The sequence below is a fragment of the Leptosomus discolor genome, chromosome 5, assembly GCF_034619465.1.
Source record: "Leptosomus discolor isolate bLepDis1 chromosome 5, bLepDis1.hap2, whole genome shotgun sequence".
Classification (NCBI taxonomy): Eukaryota; Metazoa; Chordata; class Aves; order Leptosomiformes; family Leptosomidae; genus Leptosomus; species Leptosomus discolor.
The window spans coordinates 69,965,321-69,976,403 of NC_141395.1; the positions used below are offsets into that span (position 1 = coordinate 69,965,321).

Consider the following 11,083-nt stretch of genomic DNA (forward strand, 5'->3'; position numbering starts at 1 on the left):
CCCGCCCCCCCCCCCCCCCACCATCCCTCAGCGGGACTGCCCCCCGACGCCTGCCCAGGGGGTCACCCGCCACCCCGGGGCCTCCCCAGCCCCACCTTGCTGTGCTGGACGAGCAGCCGGACGCCTCTGCCGTGCTCCTCCGCGGTGGCCGTCATCCACCGCACGGGCTGGACCCGCTCCTCCTCCGGCGCCGCGTAGGACTCGAGCAGCTGGTCGGTGGCCCCGTAGAGCAGCTTGTCCCCCAGGCAGGGGTTCACCAGCAGCACCGACTGCTCCCTGCAGCGTGGGACGAGCGCCCGGGTCAGGGCGCCACCGAGGGAAACCCCCTCTGCAAGCCCAGCACGGGGCCGGGGCCGGGGCCGCGGGGAGGGACGCGTGGGACGCGGCGAGCAGTCAGGCCCCGCCGAAGATGGGCAAAGAGAGAAGAGGGGGTGACTACGGGGGGGAGCTCTGCCACAGCCCAAACGCCCCGGGGAGGACGGTGGGGACCGACTGGTTCCTCCACAGAAGGATGGGGGCCACCGAGCGAAGCGAGAGGCAGGGTCACAGCGAGCCGGGGCGGTTTTCCACACCGCGGCGTGGCCATCCTCGCTGCCGGGGGCGGGGGGGGGGGGCTGCCACGCGTGTCCAGGTGCTCCTTGGAGGCTGGACGGGCTTTGGGAGAGGAACTCCAGCAACGGCTCCAACGCCGGGAGATGGAGAAGGCCCCGCTGGGACACTCACACGCCGACGGCCACCAGGCAGACGGTGGGGTTGGGGTTCCAGGCGACGCTCTTCACCACGCCGCCCGCGGGCAGGGTCTTCATGCAGCGAGCCGTGCACACCTCCCAGAACCGCACCGTGCCGTCGTCAGAGCCTGCGGGGCAGCACCGGGTGGGCCGGGGCCGGCCACGGCCAGGGACACCGAGCCTGGCGGGGACGTGGGGCTCCAGGGCACATCCCCAAGCTTTGGGGGGGGGGGGGGGGGGAGCAGCCCTGTGCCCCACAGCGCTGCCCCTGCTCGCAGCCGCCGGGGAGGAGCCTGGCGAGAGGGACGCGGCGATTCCCCCCAGCAGCTTCTCTGCGCCACGGCAGCTCCGGCACCGCGAAGGCGAGACGTGACCGGGGGCCGCTGCCGAGAGAACAGGCCCCCACCCCGCTCCCCTCCAGCGCTGCATCGCTGCCTGCCATCCCCCCTTCCCGACGCGCGCGGCTCCCGGCGCAGCTGCCGTGCTGGCAGCACGCCTGGCTCGGCACGGCACGGCACAGCACGGCACGGCACAGCAAGGCAAGGCCCCGTGTAGCTGCGAGGAGCTGGGCAGGAGCTCCCCGGGCGGGCTGTCCCGCGGGTGGGAGCAGGTAGCCGGCGTGTCCCCCCAGGTCGGGTTATTTTTAAGGCCTGATCTCAGCCGCTTTCCCCGCCCGGGGCCAGGAATTCCACGTTGTGCAACCGGCCCGCCGCGGCGGCCACCGGGCGCTGGCAGCCTGGAAGCCCCAGCGCTATAAAAAGCACATGTGCCTCCGCGGGCTGTTAAACCGCCGTCTGCTCTCCAGCTCCGGCCTCCGGCCGGCCACGCACGGCTCCGCCGGCCTCACTTTCTCCACCGCCGGGCGGGAGGGACGCAGGCTCCTGGGTGGGGTCCCGAGAGCGGCCGGAAAAACCCACGAAGCCTTCTGGAGGCAACGCGTGCCGCCGGCGCGGGCGGCCGCAGGACTCCCGAGGATGCTCCCAGCCTCCTGCCCGGGCTTCCCCGACAGCCGTGGAGGGGGCTGGCAGGAGCTCGGGCTCTGCCACGCGTCCGGGGTGGCAGCCCGGCTGCCCCCGAGCCCTGCGCTGGCACGGGGTGATGCTGGCAGCAGCTCCAGCGCCGGGGCCGGGCGGGTGGCACCCGGCGTGTCCGGGACACGAAGACTTACCTGACACCAGCCACTGCCCGCTGGGAGAGACGCTGAGGCAACGCACCAGGCTGGTGTGCCCCCGGTAGACCTGGGGAGGGGGACGGGAGGTGGGCGAGGGGCCTCCCAGCAGTGCCCCGGCACGGCCAGCAGGAAGGGGGGGCCCCGGGGCTGGTTGTGTCCAGAGGGAAGCGGCGATCCGCGGCCTGCCGCGCGCCGCCCCCCCCCCCCCCCACCCCGGCGCATGACCAGACCCGGGGCTCCCGCTCTTCTCCGGGGGCAGGTCCCCCCCGCTCGGCAGCGGTGCCGACCCCAGTCCCGCCGCCCCCCGCCGCAGGCAGGACCCCGCTGCTGCCGGGCTGGGCCGGGCAGGTCCCCCGGAGCGAGCGGGCAGCGGCGCTGCCCACAACAGCCATCAGGGGTGCGTGGGCACGCCTGGTCTCACCCCGCTGCCGCCGGCAGCAACACCAGCCCCCCCCCCCCGCCCCCCCGCCACCTCGGCTCCACGTCCACCTACCAGGGCCTGGGTGGTCGGGAAGGGCTGGAGGTCCCGCGGCTTCGGCAGCTTGGGGATCAGGTCCTCGGGGTCCACGTTGACCTGCGGTGAGACACGACCAGGCTGCACCTCACCCCGCTGCCCCCCGGCACCCGCTGTAGAGCCCCCCAGCCGCAGCCCAGGCACGGGAGCCGGAGGGCGATCCCGGGGCAGCGCTTTTGTGAGCACAGGCACAGCCCCGGCGCGGCTCTGGAGCTCTGCAGAGACCTGGGAGCGACGCTGCGGGTGGTTGGAGGGGCAGCAGCTCGTGCCCTGGGGCCTCGCAGACCCCCGAGCACCCGGGTGGCATCGGGGGGGGCACATCAGCGAGCAGAGAGCGGTCTGAAAGGTCCCCAGGACACCCGGGTGGCATCGGGGGGGGCGCAGCAGCGAGCAGAGAGCGGTCTGAAAGGTCCCCAGGACACCCGGGTGGCATCGGGGGGGGCGCAGCAGCGAGCAGAGAGCGGTCTGAAAGGTCCCCAGGACACCCGGGTGGCATCGGGGGGGGGGCGCAGCAGCGAGCAGAGAGCGGTCTGAAAGGTCCCCAGGACACCCGGGCAGGGGGTGCTGGGGCAGGAGGAGCCCTCACCCGCATTTTCCTCTGGCGGGGGCAGAGGTAGAGGTCGAGGCACCGCTCGAAGCGCTCGTGGATGAAGCGGGAGTAGGCCGGCACGGCCCGCAGGCACCGGTACTGCTGCGGCACGAAGTTCAGCTTCCGCTCGGCCGGCTCCTGCTGCTCCCAGGCCAGTTTCTGCGGGACGGAAGGGACCCGGGTCAGCAGGGCTGGCAGGACCCCCGGGGCACCGAGGCGCCGCTGCCCCAGCCCCGCCGGCACAACCCCCCCCCCGCCCCCGAGCAGAGCAAGAACCGTCCTTGAGCTGGTTTCTCACCGGCCAGCGCCGCGCTGCTCCGAGACCCCGCGCTCCCCCCGCTCCGCCCCAGCACCCCCCGCTGCCTCCAGCCGAGCCCTCCTCAGCCTGTCGGGGTTTTGCTGCCCCGTTTTTCTCCCACCCCCTGGGCTGAACGAGCCCCTGGACGCAGCATGCCAGGACGAAGCCCCCACCGGGAGACCCCCCCCCCCAGCAGCTGAGTTTGGAGGCTGCGCCTTCCTGTCACGGGGACACCCCGCTCCCTGGGAGGGGGCCCCACTTCTTCTGGGTTTATTCAGGGGGCAGAGGAACCTTTGCTTTCGTTTTCCTTGCGAGGTCTCGACTCATCTCGACACGCCGTGGTCTCTGGGGTGCCCTTCCGAGGCGCAGCCCTTGCCCTCCCCTCCCCAGCACAGCACAGCCCCGCTTTGGGCGCTTCCCCTGTAGCCCCTGGCGGCTCCCGGCCCCCCCTTACCTCCTCCTCGCTGAGCAGGTACTCGGGTGGGGGGTTGTAGGACTCCTCGTGCCCGGGCAGCTTCATCTTGGGGGCTGGGACGTGCATCTTGTGGCGGCCCAGGATGGAGTTGGGATCTTCGTGGGCCCAGAGGTCGTAGTAGGTCGGGGCGTCGTCCTTGGGCTTACGAGGCTTGATCCAGCCCATCTTGATGGCGTGGACGAGCTTGGAGACCTGTGGGGCAGGGAGAGCTCGAGCCCAGGAGCCACAGGACTCCGCGGGCTCGGGGAGGAGGAGGAGGAGGAGGTGTGGGATGTGAGGACGGAGACCGACGCCGCCGGGCACAGCTCTGCAGCCCGGGGCGGGGGGGCTGCACAAGACTTAGCACCGGTTTACCCGTGGACACGAACTGCTGCAGCAGGAGCAGTGGGGGGGGGGGCTGGGGGGCGTGGGCCACGGCAGGGACCGCCGGAGAGGAGAGCACGCCGCAGTCCCCAGCCTTCCGCGCTGCGCGGGGGGGCTCCAGCCGCAGGCAGGGCTTGGCGCCATGCTCCCAGCTCGGGCGAGGCGCCCGCAGACCCCTCACCTTCTCCTTCTCGACGAGGGAGGGGATGAAGCTCCGCTTGTCCGCCGGGCGGTTCGTCACCGGGTGGATCATGACCTCGTGGGTGAAGAAGTCAACGGCCGGCTGGGGAGACACGGAGCCGTGCAGCAGCGGGGGCTGCGCTGCCCCTGCCCGCCCCGGGGCCACCCGGCGCTGGGAGCAAGCGCGGGGGCGGGGGGGAGCCACGACCCCACCTCGTAGGGATTGAAGTGGACGTCCCCAAACTGCCCTCTCTGGAGCCGATGCACCAGGTCCACCTGCTCGTCCGTCAGCTTTATGTCTGCCCCCGTCATCTTGTCCTGGACCGTCCGCCTGCGGGACACCGGACGAGGCAGGGCTCGGGCCGCACCGCGGTGGCACAAGCCCCACCACCCCTCGAAGCCCCGGGCCCCCCAGGCCACGCACCAGCGTCGCACCGGGAGACCTGGAGGTCTCCAGCCCGGACTCCACGGGGCTCCGGGGTGTTCCACCTCCCGGCGCACTCGACGTGGCGAGCACGTCACGCCGCGCCCCGCCGCGGCCCTCCCCTCCCCGCTCACCAGTAGTCGGGGTTCTCCATCTTCTCCAGGAACAGGTCCAGCTCGTCCTTGCTCCGGATGGGCTTGTAGATCTTCTTGCCCTCCAGGTCGTAGCCGACGTGCGGGAAGTCCTGGTACCACTCCATGGGGATGTTGCCCACCGTGTTGCGGATGTCCTGGAGGGGAGCGGAGGGCAGCGGGGTGAGGGGAGGGCAGGGGACACCGTTTCAAGGAGGGGGGGGCCAGCGGGTTGTAGAGGAGGAGGGGGCAGGAAAGCCGTGTGACCGCCACCCCCGTGCCCACGCTGCCCGCCCCCCGCCCACGCAGGGGCTCTGCCCGCGGCTTGCAGCCAGGCGCCCCCAAACCCTCCCGGCGGGAGCGAAGCAGACCCCGGCTGCGACCCGCCGGCGCTCGTCGCGCCGCCCTGGCGCCCACACGCTGCCGGCGGCCGGCGAGGGGGGCACCAGCACGGGGGGAGGCCGGGAGGGCAACGCTTGAACCCCAAAGGTGCCGCGGGGCTCTGAGCTCAACCCCCGCGGGCAGGGGGCTGCGGGCAGGGGGCTGCGGGCGGCCAGCGGCGCGTTCCGGCGGCCGTCCCGCAGGCAGGAGCGCCTCACGTTTTCCGCCCGCCCGCCAGCGGCCAGCCCGGCTCCCCCGGCACGTGCCGGCAGACGCAGCAGGCAGCTGCCCGCAACGAGCCGACGGCTTCGTCCTTCCCCTTGGCTCCACGGCCACCGGGGTCTGCGTGCGGCCACGAGTGCCAGGGCGGGAGCCGCCCCTGGCATCGGGGTGCGCCGGTGGGGAGGGCCGGCCGGCACCACGGGCGTGTTTCGGCAACGCCGCCGGGCTCCGCGCCGCCTGGCCCCGCTGCTGGCGGGGAGCACGAGGGACGACGGCCGCCCCGGGCCCCCTCGGCAGCTCCCATGAGCCGGCCCTGAGCTGCTGCGGTCCGCGGACCGAGGGAGCCGGGGTGATGGAGGGAATGCCGGAGCTGCTCCGCTTCCCTTCGGCCGGGAAGGGGCTCCGGCTCCGGTTCCCCAGAGAGGCGGCGGCGAAGGCAAGGGGGCCCCAAAGAGCTCGTGGGGGCACCCGGGACGGCTCCAGCTGGAGCCCGAGGCCAAGCCCAGGGCGGGTGGTGGCCGGGGGGGGTTCTCTCTGCACGCCCCCAGACAGGAGGGGGGGACATTTGCCAAAGGGACATTTAAACCCGGGACCGAAATCGCTCTCACCCAACCCGCAGCCCGGCACCAGCGCTCGTGCCCACGGCAAGTTGCCAAAACGCCGAGGCAGTCCCGGCGGCGATGGGGCGCTTCCGCGGGGCAACGCAGACCTCCAGGCCCGTGGCCACTGAGAGCAAAGCCCCGTCGCGCCTTGGGGCCGGTGCCCCTGCAGCTCTGCCAGGGCAGGACGTGACCCGACGGCGGGACCCCGGGCAGGCGATCCCGCATGGCCCCCCGGCAACCAGCCCCGGCTCCTCGCCCGTCCCGGCCGCATCCTGCCCCTTGGGGCCGGTGGGGTTGGGTGGGAGCGGGGAGCGAGGCCCCGCCGGCCTCTCCCCGCTGCCCTCGCGCTGCAGAGCGCAGAGACCCCCGTCCCCAGTCACAGCCCCGGAGGGAGGGAGGTGTGAAGGCGACCTGTGCCCCGTACACCCCGCAGTCAGGGGTCACCCTCGCCCCCCCCCCCCGGCACCATCTGGTCCCCATAAACACTTGCCGAGGACACGGAGCCTCCCACGGAAAGGCGCCTGGAGCCCCGGGACGGCAGAGCCGGGGGGAGCCCCAGGGGCCACGCCGGACCCATCCATCACTCTCGGAGCAGGCGTCAGCGCAGGATGCGTGCAGCCCCCGCGGGGAACGGGGCGGGAATTTCCCCCTCGGCATCAGCGAGGGCCAGCCCGGTCCCGGGATGCTGCTGCTGCGCTTGGCCGGAGGCCACGTACTGCTGGGGCACGGCCGAGACCCCGGGGGGCTTCCAGGACCACCTGGGACTGACCAGGGAGAGCCCACCCCGCAGCTGCCCGGCTTAGCCGGCCGGCCGGACACTGGGATGTCGGCTCTGGAAGCCTCATCCCACGGCTGGCAGCAGGAAAGCCTCCCGGAACGCGGCGCAGGCGGCTCTGCAGCCGCCCAGGACGATCCCCCAGGAGATGCCGGTGAGATGCCCCAAGGTCCGCAGGCAGCCACGCCGCCGCCATGCCTCGGCCAGGCAGGAGCTTGCAGCCGCCGTGTCCGCCGGGGCTGGGGCTGCTGCCTCCCCCCGGGAAGGAGATTCCTGCAGGGAGCAGCGGGGCAGCAGCCACCCGCTCCCCGAGGGGCTGCCAGGCAGAGGCCCGGGGTCTGCTCCATCCCCCGGCGGAGCGTTCGGCCGCAGAGACCAGCGAGCACCTTCCCCGCGCCGGGCGGCCGCGCAGACCGGGCGCCTCTTCCCGAAGGCCGGCTCAGCGCCGCCAGGGCCTGCGGACTCGAGGCAGGAATCCCTGGGCGAAGCTCTTGCCAGGAGCACGGACAAGATCCCAGCAGGATCCCTGGAACGCTTTCCCCTCAAAGGCGAGCCCCAGCGTCCCGGGCTGGCCCGACGGGAGCCCACCCCGGCTGCACGCTGCCCTGGCCCCGCAGATGCCCCGTGCGGCACCGGCACAGCCTGGCAGGGACGTGCTCAGCGCCGGCAGGGCGCCCCACGGCTCGTCCCATCCCTGGCGCTGACGTGCCCGGCACAGGCACCCCAGCGACCGCCGCGGAGGACACCGGGAGGCCCCGACCGGGTGTCCCCCCAGCTCTGGTTGTTCTGGGGCGGGGAGCGAACCCCAGAGCGCTGACGGTGCCAGGAGCGGGGTCTCAGCCCCGACAAAGTCCCGTAGGGACGTGCGTGCCGGGGGCCGCCACGGGAGGACGGCGGGGCTGTGGCTGGGGCTAATTCCCAGCAGTGGGATCCACGTCCTCCCCCAGCCCAATCCCCGGCAACGGGATCCACGTCCCCGTCCGTCCCCCCCCCCCGCAGCCTCACAGCGCAGAGGAAGGAGCAAATTCCTCCCAGACGGAGCTGCTTAGCCCAGTAGCCAGGGCCCCTGCGCTCGCCTCCCACCCACCCACCCACTCGGGCGGCGCGGCGGCCTCCCGTGCCGTTAACACATCGCCTCCGGCGAGCGCGGGGGAGTCTGGATCCCCGGAGCGAGGGACTGCCGTCACTCAGCCTCACGTCTGGAAGTTGTTCTTGGATGGGCCCTGGGCATTCCTAGACGCACATTCCTGGCAGCCGGAGAGCCTCGTAGGAAAGATTCTTCTCTTGAAAATATCCGGTCCACGTGGAGGAGAAGGGGGACGGGGCAAGCTCAGCCCTCCCACCCCCCCAACCCCGGAGACCGTGGCGGCGTGCCCTGGTGCCGGTGGGGCACTGGGGATCCCGGGAGCGGGGCAGGAGGACGTCTGGTGTGCCCCCCCCCCCCCCCCCCCCCCCCCCCCCGAGGTGACGGCCCTCCAGACTCCAGCGGCGCTGGAGAGGGCTCGGCACCCCCGGCCGCACCTCCCGTGGGAGCGGGGTGCTCGAGGGGTCCGGCGCGAGCACCCGGCACCCTCTGCGGGGAGGGGGGGGCTCCGCAGAGCCCGGGGCCAAGGCGCCCGCAGGACCCCAAGCACCCCACGCTCTGCAGGGCTGTTAGCTGGGGGGGGGAAGATTTAAAGGGGACCCCGAAAGCCGGGCTGCCCCCGGGGCCCAGCGCCTCGGCCGAGGCAGGCAGTCACCGCAGGCAGCACCTTCCGCCGCGGCGGCATTGCCGGCGGCCAGGCCAAGCTTCCAGGTAATCCAGCCGTGGCAGGGGACGGATCGCAGCGGGGAATTTCAGACTCCTCGGCCACGGCCCTGCGGCCGCGGCCTCCCTGGGAGAAGGCGTCTACACGAGGCTCTGCTGACCTGCCAGGGCCGGGAAGGCGATGCCCAGCGCGGGACATCACGGAAGCTCCGCGGGAAGCCAGGAGAGCCACCGAGCCAGGGGCTGGGAGGCCAAACGCCACCGCTTATTTCAGACCGGGGCTTTCCGAGCCCGCGCCAGGTCTGGTGCTCTGGCCCGACCCAGGGCTGAGCATCACCTGCAGGCAGGACCGCTCTCCACCCGCGGGCCAAGGCCGGAGGGAGAGGGACGTGCTCCTCCCCAGGAAGGACAGCGCGGGGAGAGCGCCCAGGGCTCGCACTTGGATCGAAGGTGCTAGAGAAAAGCGAGATCATTAGCGGAGCTAAACGAAAGCAGATGCCTACAGGAGCCCGGGTTTCCAAAGCACACACGGTGAGCGCCCAGCGCTGGGGAAGGAGGTGACAGTGGCTTGGATTTCAGGAGGCGCTGAGGCTGCCGCGCGCACCGCAACGGGGCGAAACGCCGGCTCGGCGGAGCTCCTGCTGGGGGGGTGTGTGTGTGGGGGGGGGGGGTCGCCCCACGCACCTCCAAAACCGGGGGGAAACCCCAGACTTGGCAGCAAGCGGCAGTTCCCGTTTCTGGCCGAGTTAGGACGCCGCTTCTCGCCACGCCGCGCCGACCAAGGGCAGGCGAAGGCCGCGGCGCAGCTGTACCGACGGAGCCCGGGCGGGGGGTCTCGCCCGGCTGCCCCCGGGGGCTGCGTGCAGGCAGGGCTGGAGCCCAAGAGACCCCGCCGCAGCCCCCCGGCCCCAGAGCAGGCCGGGTGGGCGATGGGCCTGGGGGAAGCGCGGGCTTTCTCCGGGCACCGCTGCTCTCCTCGTGCCAGGGCAAGAGCGTGCTGCCGAGGGGGTCCCGCTCCCGCTCCCGCAGCTCATATTTTACGAGGTTATGGGGCCGGGGCAAGGAAGCCCAGAGCTGAGGCAACCCCCTGCCAGCTCTGGCACAGCCCGCTCCGGCACTCGGAGGTCCACAGGTTCCCTGGACCCACTCTGCATGTGGGGTCCCAGCCCCACGCCGTAGGGACGGGGCGCTGCGGGGGTTCCCAGCGGCCTGGCCCCAGAGGAGGAGGGTGATGGCCTTCACCGGGGCCGAACCTCCCTGGCTGGCCTCTGCCTCTGCAGCAAGGGGCCAGCAAGCTCCGGAGCAGCCTCGCAGCACCTCCGTGGCTCCAAGCCCACGACCTGCGCCATGAAATCGAGCGGCCCTGGGGCTGCACCGAGCCGAGAGCCTGGCAGAGCACGGCCGGGGCTGGGCGCAGGGTCCCCACGAGCCTCTGAGCTCACCTGGAGAGCACAGAAAAGCCTCGGTCTCCTTTGGTCCTGGGTCTGGGCACAGCCAGCCAGGACCACCCCGCTGAAGGAGCAGCCGTGGGGGGCCCATGGGGGACCCCTGCTTGACCCCCCAAGCCCTCTGTCCCCAGAGGAGTCTGCTCGAGCTGCCTGCACGGGCACGATGAGCCGGCGTGGGGAGGGGAGCAGGGGGTAGTTTGGGGCAGGTTGGAAAGTCTGCCCTGCCAGCAGGTCCTGGTTTCTGTGGGCTCAGCAGAGCCGGCACGGTTACGGGGATGGGTTGTGGGGATGGGTTGTGGGCGACAGGTTATGGGGATGGGTTACAGGGATGGGTTATGGGGATGGGTTGTGGGCAACAGGTTATGGGGATGGGTTACGGGGATGGGTTGTGGGGATGGGTTGTGGGGATGGGTTGTGGGCGACAGGTTATGGGGATGGGTTACGGGGATGGGTTACGGGGATGGGTTGTGGGGATGGGTTGTGGGGATGGGTTATGAGCGACAGGTTACGGGCCAGGTTACGGGGCCAGGAGCAGGCTCCGCACCCGCACACACCTAAGAGGCTGAGGGAGTCCCAGTCCGGCTCTCTGGGGAGGCCATTCAAGCACATTAAAGCAGCAGGCGTGCACCGGCGGGACCTCGGGCGGAGGTGAGCCGGCGGGCGGCTCCTCAAGGGTTAATTCCTCCCTCTCTGCCCCATTAGCAGAGCAGCAGCAGCAGCAGCAGCAGCAGCAGCGGCAGCAGCAGCAGCAGCAGCAGGGGCAGGATGGATTTGGTCATGCTGTGGGAAGGGGAGGGAGCGCTCTCGGGGGCTCTCTTTGCAGGGACAAACCCTGAGCAGGAGCCCCGGCTCCCCAGCCCCGACCTGGGGGTGACGCAGCCCCATCCCCAGCCCTGTCCCCTGCTCAGGCCGCCCCTGAACCCCACAGGCACGGGGCTGGGGGACCCCCTCCCACCCCTGCGGGAGCCCCCAGGGACCCCGCTGCCGGTGCCCACCGCCCCGCGCCCACCCAGGCGACGAGCGAGGACGCCGCAC

At 72.3% G+C, this 11,083-nt stretch overlaps 1 protein-coding gene across 1 annotated transcript in view; it reads right to left on the reverse strand.

Moving 5' to 3' along the window:
* The window catches only part of BOP1 (BOP1 ribosomal biogenesis factor), a 64,288-nt gene that overhangs the window by 1,528 nt on the left and 51,677 nt on the right, over positions 1-11,083 (reverse strand). The window contains exons 4-12 of the mRNA XM_086466033.1: positions 4,877-5,031; positions 4,532-4,649; positions 4,320-4,421; positions 3,755-3,967; positions 3,000-3,161; positions 2,393-2,473; positions 1,897-1,966; positions 724-856; positions 96-276 (exon numbers count right to left, since the gene is read on the reverse strand). Coding sequence (XP_086322159.1) covers positions 96-276; positions 724-856; positions 1,897-1,966; positions 2,393-2,473; positions 3,000-3,161; positions 3,755-3,967; positions 4,320-4,421; positions 4,532-4,649; positions 4,877-5,031 — 1,215 coding nt within the window. The remainder of the gene's footprint in view (positions 1-95; positions 277-723; positions 857-1,896; positions 1,967-2,392; positions 2,474-2,999; positions 3,162-3,754; positions 3,968-4,319; positions 4,422-4,531; positions 4,650-4,876; positions 5,032-11,083) is intronic.